At 41.3% G+C, this 21911-nt stretch overlaps 1 protein-coding gene across 1 annotated transcript; it reads right to left on the reverse strand.

Moving 5' to 3' along the window:
- Positions 1–2271: 2271 nt before the first annotated feature.
- Positions 2272–21772, reverse strand: PNPT1 (polyribonucleotide nucleotidyltransferase 1). Its single transcript, XM_034061178.1, has 29 exons — positions 21666–21772; positions 20665–20725; positions 20305–20379; positions 19463–19568; positions 18489–18538; positions 17939–18002; positions 17804–17851; positions 16988–17101; positions 16546–16732; positions 15998–16049; positions 15368–15425; positions 15125–15221; positions 14926–15028; positions 14029–14099; positions 12590–12626; positions 11766–11832; positions 11582–11671; positions 10689–10742; positions 9917–10023; positions 9204–9275; positions 9046–9109; positions 7548–7631; positions 7007–7090; positions 6077–6183; positions 5939–5994; positions 5331–5409; positions 4862–4909; positions 4349–4507; positions 2272–3290 (listed from the first exon to the last, which is right to left on the reverse strand). The coding sequence occupies exons 2-28, from the start codon at positions 20719–20721 to the stop codon at positions 4352–4354; spliced, it is 2187 nt and encodes a 728-aa protein (XP_033917069.1). The 5' UTR covers positions 20722–20725; positions 21666–21772; the 3' UTR covers positions 2272–3290; positions 4349–4351.
- Positions 21773–21911: the final 139 nt, after the last annotated feature.

Genomic DNA, 21911 nt, shown 5'->3' on the forward strand with positions numbered 1-21911 from the left:
GGGAAGTTCCATCTGTTACTGACAGCTTTTGCTCTGGCATCCATTGTAACAGGCCTCTCAAGGCTTACTGCCATTGAGCACACTGAGTGTGACAGCCACTCATGGCTTTCCTTGCAGATGGCAACTGGAGTGCACCTCCAGGGCCCATCACATACATATCTCTTTAGCTGTAGAGAAACGGTGTAGAAATAGACTTTAGGGTAAGGCAAAAAGGCCATGTTACATTGATGGTTTCACCCCCGATGGCTGGGGAGTCACATTAAGCAGGTCACAGTTGGGCTCCACACAAACCTTCCCTGCTATGTGTCAGGCCTCATCTCCTCCAGGTTTACCCGGCCTGATCTCAAGGTTTTACACACTGCACCTCAGTGAAAGCAACACGAAATCCACAAGACAAAAGACAGAACCCAGTGGCCACAGCACCTTGCTGCTTCAGGGTGTCTGCTGCTGCAGACGCTCTTCCCACTCTGCAAGGCTTCTACAAGTGCTCTTTAGCTCTTCAAAGCAAGTGTGTAAAGCTAAGTGTGACCTCTCCTACCCCAGATGAGATGCAGTACTCCAGGGACACAGAACAGCAGGAAACCACAGCAGCATCTTCTGGAGCAAATTCTTACCTATCATGGTGAACAGGAGATACACACGCCAGGAACTGGCATGAAAACTATTCCTTCTGCTTTGAAGTAAATCCATGCTCTCTCCAGGCATGAAATCAATGACTCCTGTGGAAAACCACCATCCCAGAACACACCCAGACTGCATTCTCCTGGATATAGGGCTCCTTTTTGCACTGAACTGCATCCAGGCCTCTGCAGCCTGGTGCGTTAGAAACTGCAGCATGATCTCTGCTAATAAAAAGCAAGTCACATCTGGGGGGCTTCAGCAAAACAGTGGATTTTGGTAGGAGCGGCTGCAGACAATGAGGAAATCCTCATTGTCACAACACAGAGCAGCAGGGAGCTCTGACTTCTGTTGTTTTCAGAAGGAAGACAGACAACTCATTCCTAAACCACGTCCAATTTCTTGGGGTGAAATGAAGAGAGTGTGTCACTCCCTCTGGCACGTAATCCCAGAAGTACAATTAGGCCAGCTCTTAATGCTTTTATTACAGTGCTCATGATATTTATTGCTGGTGTTTAAAGACACCCCAGCTCCTGATGCTCTGTGCCTGTGTGAGTACTTCAGCTTTGTCACATAAAGGCATTCCTGACCTGGTGGAATGCTGCAGCTGCCCAGCTTCACTTTCCAAAGCAATTCCTTTCAATGGCTCCGTTTAAGATGGGTCATTACAGAAGCCACTTAGGCCAGTAAAGACAAAAATGAACATTTCAACATGAAAACACAATGACTGCAGTGGGGCTGAGCTTGCTTCCAAGCACTATCAAAGTACATGCACCAGAGAGCCAGGTACCCCCTGCCACAGCCCAACCTGCTGCTACTGCTGGAGGGTTCCCACCAGCACACTCTCACTCATCATCCTTGGCTCCATGTGAGGTGCTCAGGTGAGGGTAAGCTGGGTGTGCTCCTCCCAAACAGCTCCCAAGCCAGGCTGACTGCACAGCTCCTGCCACAGGAACACAAGAGTCTTTCTCCTACTTTATCAGCTATGAAACAAAGGAAATGCCTTTCGAGGAAAGAATGGGATTCTTTTGGCTCCTAAATCATTGATTTTCATGAATTCATATGCAAGCATCCTACTGGGAATGTGCTAGCTAAAAAAACAGCTTCCAAAGTTAGTATTTTATGTAATATTTAGGAACTGGAGCATCCATCTGTTCTACAAATGTAGCCCCACAGAAATGATTCTACAATAAAAGCAACCAAACCTTGGAAAACCACTTAGACTGGGGAGGTCAGCTTCTGAGAACAGTTATGAGAAATGGAAACATCTTAGCTTCTGTTCAGGGACTTCAGCATTTGCCTACATAACATCATTAACACAGTCCAGGATAAGTAATGAACATGGTCTCAACCACCCAAGTCATAGTAAAGCAAGGACACTGGAATTCTTACTAAGAAACAGGACCCCAGCCTGGTTTGTGTTGGAAAGGACCTTAAAGCTCCTCCAGCTCCAACCCCTGCCACGGGCAGGGACACCTTCCACTGGAGCAGCTGCTCCAAGCCCCTGTGTCCAACCTGGCCTTGAGCACTGCCAGGGATGGGGCAGCCACAGCTTCCTTGAGAACAGTCCTCAAAGAGGAAAAGATGGCTAAGGAAAACCTTTCCAATCTCATATGATGAAAGACACAAGTACAGAGGAGTGGCACAGTCGGTTCTTTCTTCTTTAATATTGTAACTTAGAATAAAAAAAGGAAAAGAATGAGCAATTGTTACTGTACATTCACATTTCTCCTCCCTCCAGGGCTTTGCTTTTCCTTTCAGGAGGCTCAGAGCCCCCTTGGCATCAGGTGGGAAGTTGATACTAGCTCAAGTACAAACTGGTGAACAGCAGAAGGGTCTCACCTCTTTCATTTGCAAACCTGTACCTCACAGGAGAAAACCAAGTGGTTCTGTGAGCACCAGTGAACGGTCTGAAGGCTACAAGAGGCCAGATTCCAGAGGCCATATTCCACTGATGGAATATAATCAGTAAAGGAATTCTGACACCCTTAGTGAGGGTGTTTTAGGGGGAAGATTTATTCCATCACTTGCTTATTCCAAACCAATCATTTTTAATGTTTTAATGATGTATTTTCCAATGAATTGTGAATGAACCCAGATAACAATGATGTTTCAGCCAGATCCTTTGTTTTGTGCCCCTCCTGCTCAGATACTTTAGCAATCTGAACCCTATCACAGTTATTGATGTATTCACGTGAAACAGTGTTGATCATGTTAAAGGCATTACTTCAAGTCTCTATGCTCTGCTCCACGCTTCAGTCTTGCACCCTCAGAAGCCAGTAAAACTCGAATCAAGCACGTGTCTCAACCAAGTATCAGGATAATTCCTTTTCCCAGGGATACTGTCTTCTCATATGTACAGTTTTGAGAGGATAGTGAGAACAACCTTAAGCACTGCAATATAATCTGCTCTCCAGCCTACACAATTCCACGCTCTTAAGATCCTCGCCTCACCCTTGTCACATGTGAGCAAAGCATCGCTTAGTTCTGGTTTTATTTTAAAAGGGTTTTTAATCAATTTGAAGACTCTGAGGTTCCACATCACCTTGAAGCATAAATAGTGTCTATTTTAAGGTATGATTCACTACCATCCACCTGCAGATTCCTGCGCAGACAGCTACAGATTCTAGCAAAGGTCGCTTGGGTTTCCATCACCTATCCCAGCTTGCTTCCTGAAAGAGACAGAAAATCCCCAGTAACCAACTGCTCAGATCAGGGCACAGCATTCACAGACATTCCTTCAAATAATCCATTAATTCATTTTACTTTCTTCCAGGGCTGTGAATCATTCCTAAAGATCGCCACAGACGGCCTCAAGTTACCACTGGTGCATTGCACTCCTGTGTGCCAATCTCATTGTGTAACCAGTCTTGGTTTTAAGATCAGACACCTTCATGTTCTAGTGGATTCCCAATGAAAACCAATGTAGACAACAGCATGGGGAAAGGTATAGGCATAACTCTTTTTATGGGCTTAAACTAAACATGAGGAAGTTCAGTTTGGAGATAAGGCAAAAGCTGTTCCCTGCGAGGGTGCTGAGGCGCTGGCACAGGGTGCCCAGAGAAGCTGTGGCTGCCCCATCCCTGGCAGTGTTCAAGGCCAGGTTGGACACAGGGGCTTGGAGCAGCTGCTCCAGTGGAAGGGGTCCCTGCCCATGGCAGGGGCTGGAGCTGGAGGAGCTTTGAGGTCCCTTCCAGCCCAAACCAGTCTGGGATTCTATGATAACTCTATTAACAGTCAAATACATGCTGGAAAACTAGTTCTGTGGAAGAGCCTTGGGCATTCCATTAACTGAGACTGACTAAGAAAGTCTCTACTAAGTGACTCAAAACTTTCAAAACGAGTGTCTTCTTTTTCCTTCTCTTTCCCTCCCTTCTTTCCCCCCACCCCCTTTAAAAAAAAGGATGGCAAGGAAGAGAAGAGGGAATGCTCCCATGGATGTTGTACATGAACAAATGAGTTTGTATTGGAGAAAGCAGACTGTGTAGAATGCCTTAAACTGTCCGGGCACTTGAACCAGTTTTAAATATCAAGCTCTGTACACCAGCAGCACACTAAGGAGTGTGATAAAGCCACAGATAACTTACAACATACTGCACCATAAGTGGCAAGCAGTATTTGCTCACCACTGAAGGGGAACTGTACTGTAGAAAAACAAGATACAATTCTTCACAACAATTGTAAAGAAAGCTCTGTACTGAGTCAGCTGAAGCTGTTCCTGTGGCCTTACCTGTCACTGGGATGAAGTCGATGACTGTGGAACGGTACCTCCCAGGACAATGCTGTTCTTGTCAGTCAGGGTTTTAAGCACAGTTGTGGCTGGTGCCTGCAGAATCTTACGTGAGAGCCTCATTCTGCCATCAGTTGGGTCACGGCCAAAGTATTTAACCTGTGAGGAAAATGAAACACTTTCAGACTGATCAACATAGAGAGCTGGAGATAGACTATTCCTTGAAAGGTGGTGTTCTGGTCGGGTTTTCCAATGTGATGCTAGAAAAGCCATAAATAACAGGCACCGTTTAGCCTATATGGCTGTCGAATTCATGTGATACCCTGATATTAAGAGTCTGACATTCAATAAATCTAACTTGAAATGATCAGACCTTTAACCAAGAGAGAAAGGGAATGTAACAGGGAAAATACTTTCTTTATACACACCAGAACCAAAACACCAAATAATTCACTCAAATTCTACACTAGGAACAACAGTTTTGTTGCATTTTAAAGTCAGAGAAATACTTACCTGAATTTCTTGTCCAACTTCTAATCCCAGGGCACTTGGATGTTTAATCTGGAACACAGTGAGTTTGGGAAGAGTTTATTTCAGTGTGACTGATTTTGTTAGCTGTAAAAGTTCCTTCTTTCAGGGACTCCTCATGCTACACTTCAGGCAATCACAGCAGCTCAACGCTACCTTATGAACAGCAGGTTTCTAAGTGTTATATAGTAAAGGGATTGCAGATCTAAAGAACTTGGTGATGTGCATAAAAGCACAAAGAATAAAACCATAGTAGACATATAGTTAAGACTGTTTGCAGTTCTAAGTACAGCAGAGGTTAACCAAAAAGGTGCTGTTCATCTAACACAGCTTTTAACATGAAAACAGTCTCTGCAATAGCAGATGTGTTACAGCTGAAGCAGACTCTGTTTAGTGGGAACGGATGAAAACCAAATCTAAGTGTCCACTTTGTCCTTGTTTAAGCAGGTATTACCTTTCTCTGATCGAGTTGTGAGTTATGCAGTAACACTGGTGTCATGTTTGGGTACAGTTTTACCATCACTCCAGAGTCTCTGCAACAGAAAACAGCAGGGTTACCTCAGAATGCATTGATACAGGTCTATGTATTTTACTCTGCATATTGACCCCAAGGCAAGCATTAGAAAACTTGTCACAAACAAGATTTTATTCATCCCTTTTAAACATCTTATCTCAACCATAACATGTCCTCTGGTTTTTCCTCAGTTGGAAGTACATGGAAATGAGTTATTTCAGGACAGTGTATTTCAGTAATTACCACCCAAAAGTACATGCAATTTTTGCAAGCCCTATTGGATTGAGAAGTAAAAAGCAAATTCCTACCAGATCAGATACAAAGACAAAAAAAGCTTTAGGTTTTATTATACAAACACCCCAATAACTAAAAAAGCAGCAAAAATAAATAGACATACTAAGAAACAGAGTATTTTCAGCTAAGAAAATACCAGGAATGATGCAGGTGTCACTGATATATGTTTGACAAACATTTTACATCTTATTTAGGTACTAGGAAGACAGACATATAAACTAATTCTACTTTAACTCCAGAGAAGGCTTTAATACCTTATTTCAGTTATCGTGGCTGTATAAACTGCACCAAATTCCAAATTCACTTCTTGCTGTAAGGGGAAAAGAGAAACCAGTAAGACACACGTTCACCAAGTGCAAACTGAAAGAGCCAACAACAGAATTCTCCCTTACATCATCTTTGCAGATGTCACGGATAAATTCTCTTGCTTCGTGCATGGCAATAGGGGTGGGGGCAAACACAGAGTATGTCTCTTCATCCAGCTGACTTACAGTTACACCTTCGGAAGAGGATTGAATGAGAGGTTTTAGGTGAACAGTGCTACTGCTTTAGCAAGCAGTTATATTCAGTAAAGAATAGAGCAAAATCATTTTGCACAGACCCATTAACATCTCAAGAGCAAAAAGGCTTCAGTTCATAGGCAGAGAAGCTGCACAGATTTGACCTATACTTAACATACTCATGATCACACTTGCTTAGCTTCATATCTTGCATTCAACACTATCTGCAAAACTGCCCCTGTGTGACCCTTCAACTGCATCTTCCCTAAGCACCTGGAAATGGCACCACATCTTCCCTAAGCCCTGGAAAGCACCATCACATGTGCACCACACTGGGAATTCCTGCTGTGAGACAAACTGCAAGCACTTTTACACAGAGAATCTACACAACTAAGTAAGGTGAAGCTCACCTCAGCTACATCAGCACTTCAAAACACACACAAGATACAGCACAGGCTCACTTTGTACCAAGCATTGGAACACCTAACCATACAAGTCTGAAAAAACAGTGTTTTGCAGCCTGCAGCATAAAGCACAAATTAAAACTGCCCTTTTCTCTTTCTCCTATCTGCTTACTAGGTCATTGCTGAAGCACAAATGCCTGTTTCATGGAGATGGTCTACAGAAAGATCTGGGAAGTTTAAGTTTAGCTACTTATAGTTTCTGAAAGGGCATATAGATAGCATTAAAATACAGTAATAGCTGTGCTAATAATACCTGTGCTACTAAGATCCACTAACCAAAAACTGCACACTAGCAATATGCATATAGAGAAGCTAATAGCCCATTAGGATAATATCAGAGGAAGCAAGAATGTCTTACCAGTCTGTGCTTGAAGCTTTTTCAGATTATAGGCCCCAGGACCAACAAATCTTAATCTTTTTGATAGTGGAACATGGATAGTTTCTGAAAGAAAATGTAAAAGTACTCTTGAAATGCTTAATATAATAATGTTGTAAGCTATCACAAACTATGTCATGTTCATTTAGGTTTTAATCTTCTAGAGCTGCTGTACTGGCTGAACATTGATGTAATTACATCGTAGAACTGAAGTAGGTGAAAACATGGAACGCAAACACTTTGAGTGTAAATTACCTTAAACTGGGCCAATATGGATACCTTTACCCACTGAGAGTTCCATGTAACTTCAGTTTAATTGTTTTCTGGTATACAGCAGTTTACTGCTGCTGTCCCACATGGCAGAAACCCCCCCAAAATTCACCTCAAAACTCAAAGAGAAAATAACCCCAAGGGGCAGAAACACGTAACAGACATTCATTAAAAACCAACTGGTTTAAGCAGATTATTACTAAAAGGTAATTATAAAATAGATGAGTTCACATCAACATACAATGAGCATTACCTACAACGGGTCCGCTTTCTTTCCTATTAGGTCTGGGTTTTGCTAGTGTTTGGTTCATAATTTGCAAGATCTCCCTCTTTGCAGCTGTGGGGTTGGGGGAGAAAGGAGGAGGAAGGACAAAGTAAAGAGTTTTGTGTAAGATGGAAATAAATGTATGCAATTTTTGTTATAAAGTAGACAAACATCCATTCATAGACACCTGCCTCCTGCCTAACTTGAGCATGTAGCATGGTTACCTAACACATTTCAGGCAGTGCATGTTCACTGCAGTACAACCTTCTGCTCTGTGCATATAAACTCCATCCCTTGAGCACACCCAATGATTTTATGCAGCCTAAAACATATATACAGTTCTGTTTCAGGGTATTATTCAGATGAAGCAGAGGGCTGATAAGCTGTACTTTGATCAGATATGATACACTGGCCTGGAACTTTAGCTGAGCTGCTTTAAGTAAACCAGCACTGAATAGGAATTAGGAGTTCTTACATTTTAATAAGGGTCAGAATACAGACAGCAGTAAATTTCAATAGTAAATACAGCTGAATTTATGGTAAATGAGAAAGAGTTTCCTGTCTTTTTGTACCAGTACTCTGCTGGATTTAGAAGTCATGTAATAAGGTGCTTGTGTGTCAGTCCAAATCCATTTCAGATGCTTCCTTCCCTTCCCAACTTTCACCAACCAAAAGCAATCCAGAGTTTCAGTGCACAAACCTGCACCTCAGCCTTCACTGTCTGTGTTACTCATAAGGAATGGAGCTGCTAGATCTTAACCCTGAACTCCCTGAGATGACACAAGGTTTTACTTTGGGTCTAAGAACCCACTGCTCAAAAGACATCTAAAAATTGGTGTAAAGTTACTTTAAAGTTAGTCTGGAGTTTATTTTTATCAGCCCTTTCTACTGATGTATTGCACAGCAAAGAGTAAGCCTTTTTCCCCCCAACTTACCACATTTGTTTCAATACTGTATGACAAATATGTTATAAACTGAGGTGGCTCAGTAATGCTGTATCAGTCACACACAAACTACTGCATGCAAGTATTTCACAATGTATTACCCCAATACTGCTCTTTTGCACATTAGTTTGCTATGCCACTAATTTTATTGCTATTTCTCTAAACAAAGTACTTGTTGTACCCAACTGGTGACCATTAGAACCGCACCAGTTTGTCTGTTTTAGTAACAGGAAACTCCAAGAGCAGCAGACGATGTCACTGGGACTGTGTACAATAACATGGAACTTAACAGGGGTGGAAAGGGCCTGGAGTTTTGGAGACTGAACAATCTCCTGTGACACAAAATGCTCTTTATTTGGTAGGAAGTGCCTATAATTGAAGTATAACAGGCAACACCCAAACCAGACCAGTTCTTTCTGAAGACAGAAGCTTTTCCACAATGAGAACAGCAAAATAAAAATAGTAGCTTCATAAAACTTAGAATTTAATCTAATTTATCATATTATATCATAAAAGGGGTGCAAATACAAATACGGACCTACCTGTAGCTTGCTGAATAGCTTCCATCACAATTTTTATTGGTATTCCTGGCAGTTTTAGATCAACCTAATAGGAAAAGGGTTAAGTGACATCAATATGCAAGATAAGGTTTAGATACTTTGGCACAGTCTCATTAGGGGAAGATTTAATGTTACAATACCTGTAAGGCAGTTATTCCTTTATTAGTACCTGCCATCTTGAAATCCATATCGCCATAGTAATCTTCAATTCCCTACCAGCACAGACAGAAAGAAAACAAACTTTATCCCAGTGTCAAGTCTCATTATACTAAAAGCACATCCTGTGTTTCAATAAGCCACCAAATGGTTCTGCAGACTTGGAACTGTTTCCAAGACTTGCATGGATTTCTTCAGCCTTAGTTTGCTGTCCAGGATTAACACTGCTCCTTTCTCTCATCATAAATTAAGAGCTTTGTGGACTAGCTCTGAATAACCACTCCACAGCTGATTTTGCACTCTCAGAGGATGCTAGTGTGCAGCAGCAGCAGTGTGATAATGTTCATGCTTCCCCCTTCAGTAATTTTCACTATGACCATTCAATATACTGTGGCTTTCAGTAAATTATTCAAGTATTATTAATCCAGAGAAAAGACAAAATTCATTGGAAAGAGAGCTTGTGAGAGCTTAGAAGTAACTGAGTCATTACAGAAAACTGAGACACATGAGTGGACATTTCATTGAGATTTTGTGAAATAGGGAAGGAATTTGGGAGACAAAACAGAGAAGATGAAACTATTTGGTATTTCCAGTAGTGCAGGTTCCAGCTCTGACTGGGTAAAACACTACACAAAAGGCCATAGAGAGTATTTAGAGAATTAAGGAGCAATAACCACCACAGTGCTAGGATGCTCACCAGGATGTCTGTCAACAACCGATAGTCCTCAATATCTCCATTTTCCGGACTGCATTTGGTAATGAGTCCTATGGCTACACCTGCAACTGCACTTGATACTGGAACTCCTAATAGTGGTAAATAAAAACACACTTTTATAACCTTTGGTCATTTCCAAATCCTGTAACACATTATCATGACCAGCAGGTCAAAGGAGGTGATCCTGCCCTTGTGAGACCTCACTTGGAGCACTGTGTGCAGTTCTGGTGTCCTCAACATAAAAAGGACATGGAACTGTTGGAACAAGTCCAGAGGAGGCCACGAGGATGATCAGGGACTGGAGCACCTCCTGTATGGAGACAGGCTGAGAACACTGGGGCTGTTCAGCCTGGAGAGGAGAAGCTGCATGGAGACCTCAGAGCAGCTTCCAGTGTCTGAAGGGGGATACAGGGATGTTGGAGAGGGACTCTTCATTAGGGACTGTAGTGACAGGACAAGGAGTAAAGGGTTAAAACTGAAACAGGGGAAGTTTAGATTGGATATAAGGAAGAAATTCTTTCCTGTGAGGGTGCTGAGGCACTGGAATGGGTTGCCCAGGGAGGTTGTGAATGCTCCATCCCTGGCAGTGTTCAAGGCCAGTTTGGACAGAGCCTTGGGTGCCATGGTTTAGTGTGAGGTGTCCCTGCCCATGGCAGGGGGGTTGGAACTGGATGATATTAAGGTCCTTTCCAACCCAAACTGTTCTATGATTCTATCATATGTAGCTTATCCTATTAAGTGCTGTATTTTGTACCTGCATCCATTAGTGCCAAACTTCCACCACAAGCAGAAGCCATTGAAGAGGACCCTAAGGAGTTAGAATACAGAGAAAAAGAAAGTATTAAACACTGGTCAGAAGTATCTGAAACAAAACTTGTCAGTGTTATCCTCCAATGACAGCTTGAAACTTAAACTGTTCCAGAAAATCCTGTGCAGCAGCACACATACTACCATAAATAATTGCAATTAGAAGTTTGCTGTGTGAGAAGTATTTTAACAAGAAAGACTCAAACTGTATTACCCATTTCATGATACCAGTACCAAAAAAGCTCAATAAGCATCACTAATAAATATTCTAGGTAAAGAATCTGTGGGTTTGCAAGCTGCAAATGGACCCCCCTCTCTCCACTGACCCCTTCTCCCAACCTCCTCATCTCACTGCAGTGCTAGGGAGAAGTTCCTCAGAGAACTTCTTGCCACACACAGAGGGGAATCTGCAGGGAAGTGCCATGGAGAGAGCTCTCTCCCACACTGGAGATGGGAAAGAACAAATACAGACAGCCAGGAGAAGTTACCTCTCAGCAAGTGAGGGTATGAGCTGTGATTAAACACTGAAGAATGGGGCTCAGTATATGCTGACTTATTTTCCTCACTCTATAGTATAAAAATGTCCCCAAATACTATTAAACTCAGATTTCCTATTTACATTTCATACTGGTACTGTGCTGCTACACAAAGTGAAAGGTCCATTGCTCATGACCATATACATCCTTTTTAAGTACTTCAGGTACCAGCTACCAAGACTAAGAATGTTAAAAATGAATTTATTAACTATAATGCCTACAAGTCAAGCTTATCAAACTTGAGCCTTTTGAAGAACCAGATTTAGTCTCTGGCACTAGGTTAAAAGTCAGAAAACCACAATACCATTTGACTCCAAGACTTCAGAAGTAACTCGTATTGTGAATGGGAAATCCTGGGGGATAACTGGTTTCAAAGCTCTTTCTGCCAGTGCACCTGGTTATAAAAAACACCAAGTCACCCATAAATAAAACTGATCAGATAAAACATTACAATTTAGGAGCATGGGACTGCTCTAGTCTGAACTTACCATGTCCAAGCTCTCTTCTGTTCATACCACTCACTTTGCCAATCTCGTTAGTTGCATAAGGTGGAAACTATGGAGTAAAAAATGTGTATACAGAAAATTAGCTATTTTTTTTAATTATTATTTTAAAACATACACTTAGCAAAGATCCTTTGAAGCTCTGGTGCATCTTAAGGTAAAAACACATAAGAACAATCAAACCAGCACACTTCTTTTTCAGCACTGTAGACTGACTCCTATTAGTCAGTCTGAAACCAGGAGCACTTTAGGTAGTGATAAGTGAATGTTTTGTTTCCAGAGAATAAAGCAGTTGCAAGGTAGTTGAGAAACAGCACAACAAGTTTACTCCAATCAAGCTTGCCAAACAACGTATCAGAAAGCTTGTTTCTGTCATAGAGAGAACAGGACAAGATGTGCCTGTTGCCCGTATGAAATACTCTGGGCAAGTTCCAAAGGCTGAGAGAGATCAAAGATGTAAAAGGATTTATTGACTGTTGGTGTAGTATGTCAGCTGAACGTATTAATAGAGTGGACTAAAAAGAACAGAGCCAATTAATCCTGCTTTCAGCAATAACCCATTCTTAGGGAGCTCACCTAATGGTAAGATGTATTAAAAAGACTATCAGATGGCAATTTACATATTATCCAGTGCTTTTTAGGAAACCAACAGTTTTGTTCAAAAAGTGCAATATAAATTCACATAAGAACTTTAATTCATAAGTTTTAGCAAATCTAGGGATAATCTGTGCCCTTGGAAATGATCAATATCTCCTTTAAAAGCCTTTTTGTGAATCATGCTGAAAGCTGGGACACAGTAAAGCTCTTACCTCATAATGCAGCATGAAGTTTTTATCTTTTATCCCACTATGGATTAAAAACAAGAGCATGTCAAAAAAGAGCCAAACACACAATACAATAAGCAACTTGCAAGATTATATTCAGTTATGCTTACAAATAAACCCAGCCAGAACCATGAATCAATAGATGTGCTGATCACCCACATTTTTCCTAAGTTTTTCTATGTAGAAAGCAAACTCAAAAGCACAGTCTGCAAAGAAAACCCCCATATGTTAATCATCATCATCATTAAAACAGTGTTCCTGGCTGTTCTGAACAGAATAGGCCCTGTCAGTGCTTCATGCTGCTTTTGGTGTGTCTGAAGGAAGAAAAACAGAAATCAAACTCTCATAACATCAGCATCTTACTGCACACAATGCAGTACGGACTCAGAAGCTTCAGCACTCAGAAGGAGACCTGGGAATCTCTGTAACCACAAAACAGCTTTTGATTCAATCAAAAAGTGTGCTCAGAAGAGTTACTGAAGTATCATAAAGTCTGACTCAGCAATAAGGACAAAAAGCTCATCTATGAAGAAAGTTGCATCAAGTCAAGACTTGCACACAGTTTCATACAGAGGCATTGATGAAGCAACCCACTGACTGCTAATTCAGCTCCATTATTTAAAGACAGGAACTGATTTCCAAGAATACCAAAGTTACAGAATATGGACAAACAGCTCCAGGCCAAAAGAGTGTCAGCTTTGCTTCAGTTAAGATGTAAACCTCCCACACTGAAGATCACTGAACTGCAGCTTTAAAGGGAAAGTTTCCCCTCTCAACAGGGTAGCCCTCAGCAATAAAGTGTTAATGGCACAAGGACTTACTACATGGTAAGTTAGATTTTCCTCACTCCATTAACAAAGAACACACACATTTCACCCTCTGAACTTTGAGACAAAAGGAGAATGTTTAGACAGACTGATACAGCTGGGGGACAAAAAGCTCATCACCCAGTTATCTGTGTTTTAACTTGCTTTCCACTCGAACCAAACTTGAAACAGCACTTCATGGGCTACATGCAACCAACCTATCGAGCAAAACTGCCAGACTTGGGAGAAATAGATTGAGGAAACTCATATCAAGTTCCAAGTGTGATGATAAATACTTGGAACGAAGAGAGAATGAACTTCATCAACTGTTTTATTTAAAGAGGCTTGACGTATGGACACAGTTTTGCAGATTCTAGAGTAATTCACTATTTCCCTTCCTTCTCAGCTGGACTGGATGATGTTACTTTTCATACTTCCCAGTTTCAAATGTGCATCTATGGAATTAATATCACCTTAAAAAGCAACAGCCAAGATCACTTCAAAGTCTAGTTTTACACATTTTCAGTCCTAATGGATATGGATAGCAAAGATCAAGGAACTTATCAACTGTACTTAAATGCTCACCCTCTTATTACCACTGACAAAACAGAAGCATACCTCACTGCTGTTGAGATAACGTCCGATTTTACACTTGATTCTATAGAGTCAAATGTAACTGTACAGAGGACCTAAAATAAAAGGACGGAGGATAAATAAACTGCTCATACACACTTGCATCACTGCCAACATTTACTGTATATGAAGAATCAAAAAGAATGTTTTCAGCAACAAACACGCTGTCATCTGCAACCCTTTTCCTTCATTGCACACATTTATTAGTATCTGCAAAGATTATATGATCACATTTAAAAATGAATAATTTAATGCTTCTTAAACCTGGAACAGTTTGCTCCCGAAAAAACAAACTACTTTATTTAAGAGCCTGGGCCAGATGTCATGCAAAAGAGCAAACCTGTTTATCTGCTGGACTGGCAGCATGTGTTATTTTTAGTGGGGACAGCACTGAGGAGTAAATCACTGTTTGCAACTGCCCATGTTCCCTGTAGTAAATCAGATCAATGGCTGACAGTCTTCTAGGAAAATGAGCTATAAAAATATAGCAGAACTGATCTCATGTACTATTTTCCTTAATCCCTCCAACAACATCTGACACTTTAAGCAAAGAAGAGACAGAAAGTCTCATTAATGATTTTTGGGGGTACAGTCTCCCTATTCAGTCCAGGTTACATATGGAGGTCCTTTTAAAAGATTCAGCACTGCTCTGCACAGCAATGGCCCATTCACTGAGTCACCCATTTTTGTAAAACCAAACAGCATTATGTTTTACATTAAAAGCTTTTGTTTCAACAAATATCTTTAACATAGAAATCTACACAGAGGGGTGAAAAGATACAGCTTTGGGCTTGCTCTCTTCTCAAACCACCTCCCCCCAAAGCAATGAAAGACACAAATCTTCCAGCTTTTGATTTAGTTTCTGATGTTTCAAGATATTACCTGTGTTTGGCCTCTCTGAAATAAGGCCGATCCATGAAGCATTTTGAACATGTCCACTTCACAGTTAATATCTCTGAGGGAAGTCAAATCCCTCCCGTCACACCTAAAGCAACAAGCAGAAATGATGAGATCAATGGAACTATAGTCTTGAACAGCAAGTCAACAGAAACGTTATTCAGTAGCGGTTTGATCTCCTTACCTTCTGTATTCATTCAGAACAAGGTTTCGGAAAATATCCTTTGAAACCACATTGAAGGATTCTATGATTTCATAAGGCTCAGCCTCTGGAAATTTTTCTGGGTATAGAAAAGAAATTGGATCTCAAGTTGGAAAATGAATTTTATGTGTCTTTTACTACAGCTGTGCTAACAGAGCCCAGTGTAGCTCTAGGTACCATCCGCTCCAGGTAAGCATTCTCTATTAAGAAAGCAGAAAATCATACCTTTTAGCTGTTCTTCTGTTTCAAGCCTTATTTTGTTAATTGCTTCATCTCTAGAAACCTAGAACACAGCATTTGCAACCAGTTAACTCTACAGAGCAGGAGAATGCAAGTTGTTGGGGTTTTGTTGGGTTTGGAATTCTGTAAAACTCAGGGAATAAAGGCCAGGATTGTCACACAAATACCAGGTTGGAAGGGACGTCAGGGAGCATCTGGTCCAACCTTTCTTGACAAAAGCATGGTCTAGACAAGATGTCCCAGCACCCTGTCCAGCCCAGTCTTAAAGAGTATCCAGTGCTGGGGTACCCAAGACCTCTCTGGGGAGATTATTCCAATGGCTGATGCTCTTATTGTGAAAGATTTTCCTCTTATCTCCAACCAGAATCCCCCCAGGAGTAACTTGCACCTCTAATCTTTTCTATGTGACTCCTTGTAAATAGGGAGTCTCATCTCCATGTACAGCAAACTTATATTCTTATATTCTGGTATATAAGAATTTACAGAACAATTTGTTATTACTACTGCAAATATATGCAGAGAACAGTTTTTGTTATCATTAGTGTAAAGAACTAAATCTTACTACAGTTTCGTTATGACATTAATAACTGTATCATGTTTGAATCGATCACTTACTTTATCATGGCCTGTATCTGTGAACACTGCGTAGATCTTGTTGGAAGCAAGTCTTTGGGAAGAAAAGAAACAACTTTTGAAAACACAGCTTATAAAACACATAATAAGGTTTTGAGGACTAAACGTTTGTCTTTGTTAGCAGTAGGAAAGCCCCAGACTGACATTTATAAACATGACTAGCTCCAGCTGCTCTTCCTGCCTGCTCTCCTGCCACCTCTCTGCAATTAGTTATCACTTCCACCAGCTAACATCCCAACTTCTCTTGTTACCCTTCCACAAGAAAGGCATAATAACTTACACTACTTCCACTGGGTTTTCAGGCTGCTTGTTTTACCCTGCTCTTTTCACCAAGTATAAAAGAGAGCTGAAGGCTGTGTTCCTAAGATTCTATGGAAAACAACAAGTACTGAAGGTTCAAAACATGCTATTTCATTAAACAACCACCCCCCCAAACTATCTGATCAGAGCTCAGCATATTAAATTCTGGTTAAATAACCACTTTGAGTCACTTCACAGAATTTAGACCAAATTATTTGGCCTGGACTTACTTCTCTGCAAATTCCACAATCTCTTCAGGAGCAACATACAACTTCTGAACAGTTCTCTTGACAACACCCCGTTCTTTCACTAGCTGCTGAATTCCCTGGATTATATGCTGGGTTTGCTTCACCCCTACTTTGATGGCGTGACAGAAGTCTTGTTGCAATATATTCTCAGCAGTTGCTTCCAACATAACTGTGAATGGAAAGTTACAAATTAAGTATTATTTTATTGTTCAAAAGCAATCTAACCGAATTGGAGAAATACAGATTAACATTAAACTGGATTGATACAATGGAATTTACTTTATCTAACCAAAAGTTAAACCTACCATTGTTACTTACTCCTAATATTGTGTAAAAACACAGGTTTCAAAGATGAGGAGAGCATCAAAGAGACACTAACTTGATTTTCAAACCCTCCACAGCTATTAATCAGTAACTTACTTACCAACTTGATTTTGTGGAGCTCCAGCAACAATTAAATTTAAAGTACTAGAAGACAACTGTTTTCGAGTTGGATTGATAACAGTTTCTCCATCAATCAGTCCTACTCTTACTGCACCTACAAAGAAACTCCAGATTATTATTGTTATAATAAGGAAGTTCTTTAAGACATAGTTTTTACAGTAATTTTTGGTTTTAGATGTGTAAGTTTCAAAGCTCAGAATTCATTGTTAAATAGTAGCATGTTAGATATATACCAAGAACAAGTGGGTAAGGCAGAGTTATCTATTCTTGAATTTCTTCTGGGTAAGGCATATAATGCTGAGTAACACTATGCACAAGGCTGTAAGTCTGTTGAGGGTTAAGTCATTCAGACACATCTTCTAGAATACAGGAAGGTGAAAGGAAAACACAGCTAAACATTTGTTCTTGGCTAGATCATTTCTCTTCCCCCAAAATATTCACAATGCAATAAAGCTCTTCTTAAGCTTGAGTTTCTGGGAAAAAAAAAGCTATATTCCTATCCAGCTGTTTTCTAAACAGTGTTTTTCAAGACTAAGTTTCTCTAAAGAAAAAATAAACTGAATGGTCTCTATACGATACTATTCCTGGACTATAAATCCATCCAGAAATACATTTAGCCCAGGAAAAATAATGCTCTGAATTGCAATAACCATACCCGTTGCAAAATTATTTTCAGTACTTGAAACAAAAGACAGTGGACTTCAGATTCAGAGTCTTATTAAAAAAGAAAGCATGAACTGTGGTCTAAGCCTTCCATTATGTTCAAATCATCCATCATTTCAAAACATTTGCTTACCAATAGGACCATTCCATGGGATATCAGATAATGCAAGTGCTGCAGAAGCTGGAATGAAGAGATAAAAATCTGTATTAGAACTAATGGATCACATTAAATCACACACAAGCAGGCAATTTTTAACAGTCCTCTTACCTCCATTAATTGCCAGAACATCAGGGTCATTTACACCATCTACTGCTAAAAGATTACAAAGGATCTGGCATAAGATAAAAGACAATGAATAATTTTGACCTACACATTTTTATTAGCTGTCAATACAAAGCTAAGGACAATAAAGCAAAACTTGCCACAGATTTATACAAATCTCTATTGCAAGTGAAAATCTGATCAGGTATTTAAATTGGAAAGCTCACAGAAAACTCACTAATGTAAATGTATAATATCATGTCATACAACATACAGCATTAGCTTTTCTTTCCTCTGTTGCACAGAGGATATTTGAATGCTGTTCCTCTATAACAAAATTTGGCAACTACTATATAATAAAATAATTTGAGACAAGGAAATAAACTAAAAAGCAGCATTTCTCTATTAGACTTTTTCAAAGCATAAACCCTTCCTTGATGCTCACGAAAACTGCTTTACTTAAAGCACTGCCTAGATCATGTGAAATTTTCACTGGATGTACCCAAGATTTCCATTCTGAAGGTAACTGAAGTTAACAACAATGAGCACGACCTACCTGTGTATCATAAAAGTAGCCTGCTGGAAAGAGTGGTCTGATTGACCGATCTGCAAAAGAAACAGTCAATGCATTTGGGTTTCAGTAGTTGGTATTCAGTTTGTATTGTAATAACCTCATCAGAAGCTGACAAATGGTTTAAATGAGACCCAAACCAGCAAAAAAAGAAAAGGCAGAGAACTTGGAAGGAAATGTAGCATGATATATAATAAAGTGTAATATTTTACTTAGAATGCTACTGAAATAAGAGGTATTTGGTTGAGCAAAATGAACCACTGGAAAAGTCTATGCTTTAGGATACAAACAATCTATCAGTATTTCATCAGAAGTATCCTCAATGAAGGGACACAGTCCTCCAAGAAAAGCAGCAAAGGTATGTTTCCACAATTTCCCATTAATCTTATTTCAGTCTGAAGTGTATAGGACTCTGTGTAACAGCCTGGGCCTTATAGGCTGTTCCCTCCCCTAAGTATTTTCATTGCTGCCTTAAGATGCTGATGTATATATGTAAATGTTGAATTCCAAAGCATTCTCTTATTCATAAATGGAAATAACCATGATGAAAATAACTTTTCAAGCAGCATTATGAGGAAGAGAATGAGTGCATACCAATCAGTAAGTCTGCCTCTGTATTTCAGAGTTTAGCTTGGTTACCTCTTCCACCCAGCCAGAGATGGGCAATGGCAGAGGTAACATCTCTACAGTTAGGATGAGATCTTAATATCCACAAAGGTAACAACAAGATTTCTCAAGATCCAGACACTTATATAAAGGCATATGCACATAGCACATGTGATGTATTGCTTTGAAAATCAGTACTGATAAACAAGAAACCACAAGTTTGTTTCCCTCTGACATTGCTGCAAATCAACTCTGCAAACAGCAGTTGGAAATCACCATCTTTTCAAACATTCATATTACTTAAATACTCCAAAATAGTTAAAATAAACTGTAAATAAGATGTTGCAGCCTACCTATTACTCTGCTTGTAAGAATTTCTTTATCAGTAGAACCAAGCTCTCTCCTTAGGTAGTTTGTAGGAATTCTCCCTGCTGCAGCAGCTTTCTGGCGGTAGTCAACCTTTTAAAAACAAAACAGGGATTCCTAAAGGCAACAGATCACTTATTTCAGAGCCACAGATTCATTCAGTTTAGAAGGGACACTTCCAAAGGATTGTAATGCTCAGAACAGGGTCAACTCTGAATTCAGATGACATAATTCAAGCTCTATCTTGATGCCCAAATGGACCCTCCCATTCTACACTGTGTATAGACTGCTCAGCCAGTCATTTCCCAGTCTGAGCTGGGCAGAGCACTACTGCACCCCAAGTTCAGAGGGATTCCAGAGCACTGCTGTAAGTATGAAACAGGCCGTGTTCCAGGACAGATCCCTGAGGAACTCTTATTCAGCCTGAGCATAAGTCATTAACCCTTAATAATCACAGCCCCCTGAGCCTCACAATCCAGTTTTCCACACATCTGAAATATAAGAGCTGAACTTCGATGTTGGGTGACATGGTTTAGTGGGAGGTGTTCCTGCCCATGGAACTGGATGATCTTAAGGTCCCTTCCAACCATAACTATTCTATGATTCTATGTAGTTCACAAGGTTTTTGTGAAAAGCCTTGCTGAAGTCAACACAGACAACATCCACCCTCATCCCGCATCCACAGACATAGATGCTTTATCAGACTTACTCTGAGGTCCAGAGTCTGTAGTCTGCTATTTGCATTCCCCATTCCCCCAGCATCTTGAACTCCACTATTCAATGATTACCACTGATGATCACAAAACTCACTTTTGTCATTAGTACTTACCACTAACGGCATAAACTGAGATGCAGAAGGCTTGGTTTTACTGACTGCTGTGACCATTACTGCTGTGTCACCTAGCTGGAGTGAGAAAAGAAATAAAATGAAATGACTCACAAACAAAATAATGTCTGAATCCCAAACTTATTCACACTAAAACTCCAGAATATTCTTTGCAGAAAACAACCACACAAATCCATGCTTCATACCATTATGTTTGCTTTCCAAACAAAACACAGCTATGGGATAATTAGAGATTAAACTGCCACTTGAAGCTCTCTTTACTTTTAACGGGTTCTGATGTCCTAACAATGATTGTTCAGATGCAAACATTATGAAGTTGCCCAAATTTCGACTTTTTTTTACCTGAACAACAGCAGATCCATCAGCAAACCTTGCCAGTTTTCCAGAAGACAATTCCATCTTTCTGTGGGAAAGAAATGGTCTGTTACTCATGGTGAATCCAAATATATTTTCCAGTAAGTTCTGTGTTCATCTACAGCATTGGCTGTATAGAATACAGGCTACACTTCATACTGGACACAAAAACCCCCATTAGATACAGAAATTGGAACTCTTTGTCCAGAAGTCCCATTAAAGTGCCTTTACCTTGTCCTACTTCGTCACCTTGCAGCAAAGACCTGCAGCTACACTGGATCTCACCTGAACTCACACATATGGCTTACAGCCAAGATGTTTTGCTCATACCAAAGGTGGATCATCCACCTGTTCTAGGTGGAGTTTGGTCCTCATAGAATCCCAGACTGGTTTGTGTCGGAAGGGACCTTAAAGCTCCTCCAGCTCCAACCCCTGCCACAGGCAGGGACCCCTTCCACTGGAGCAGCTGCTCCAAGCCCCTGTGTCCAACCTGGCCTTGAGCACTGCCAGGGATGGGGCAGCCACAGCTTCTCTGGGCACCCTGTGCCAGCGCCTCAGCACCCTCACAGGGAACAGCTTCTGCCTCAGAGCTCAGCTCAGGCTCCCCTGTTCTGGCAGGTTCAAGCCATTCCCCTTGGCCTGTCCCTACATCCCTTGTCCCAAGCCCCTCTCCAGCTTTCCTGCAGCCCCTTTAGGCACTGGAGCTGCTCTCAGCTCTCCCCTTCAGGAGCCTTCTCTTGCCCAGGCTGCCCCAGCCCAGTTCTCTCAGCTGTGTTACCACTACAAACAACGGTACGCACCCGCTGTAACGCACAAGTCAGGGCCATCTCTCCACGCACCCTCAGAGCCCTTTCCTCACCTCAGCTACATAACCCCCTCTCCTCCACGCAGAACCACCCCCGCCCCGCTCCCACAGCGCAGCAGGGCCGCAGCCAGCACCACCAGCAGCACCTTCCCCTCACTGCTACCGGTCCCCTCATGCCCCTCACCTGCCGCCCACCTCCACCGTGAGCCTGCGGCAGGCTCCGGCCGCCGCCCGCAGCCCGCACCCCTCCGGCCGCCATCGCACCGCGGCCCCACCGCCGACGGCCCAACCGCGGAGGGCGGCCCGGCGGCAGCTCACGCTGGCGGCGGCCATGGCGAGACGAGCGCCGGTAGTAGCCGCCATCTGATTGGCTCTGGGAAGCGGCGGGCGGTGGGTTCCGCGCAGTAAGGTGGAAGCGGATTGGCTTCGG

Source organism: Melopsittacus undulatus, chromosome 3 (genome assembly GCF_012275295.1).
Source record: "Melopsittacus undulatus isolate bMelUnd1 chromosome 3, bMelUnd1.mat.Z, whole genome shotgun sequence".
Taxonomy (NCBI): domain Eukaryota; kingdom Metazoa; phylum Chordata; class Aves; order Psittaciformes; family Psittaculidae; genus Melopsittacus; species Melopsittacus undulatus.

Coding starts and splice junctions, on each gene's coding strand:
- PNPT1 (XM_034061178.1), bottom strand. CDS start 20,721: ATGGAATTGTCTTCTGGAAAACTGGCAAGGTTTGCTGATGGATCTGCT. Junction 15,426..15,997: donor CAGATACAGGCCATGATAAA/GTAAGTGATCGA, acceptor GCTGTGTTCTAG/GTTTCTAGAGATGAAGCAAT. Junction 14,100..14,925: donor TTCAGAGAGGCCAAACACAG/GTAATATCTTGA, acceptor CTTTTATTTTAG/GTCCTCTGTACAGTTACATT.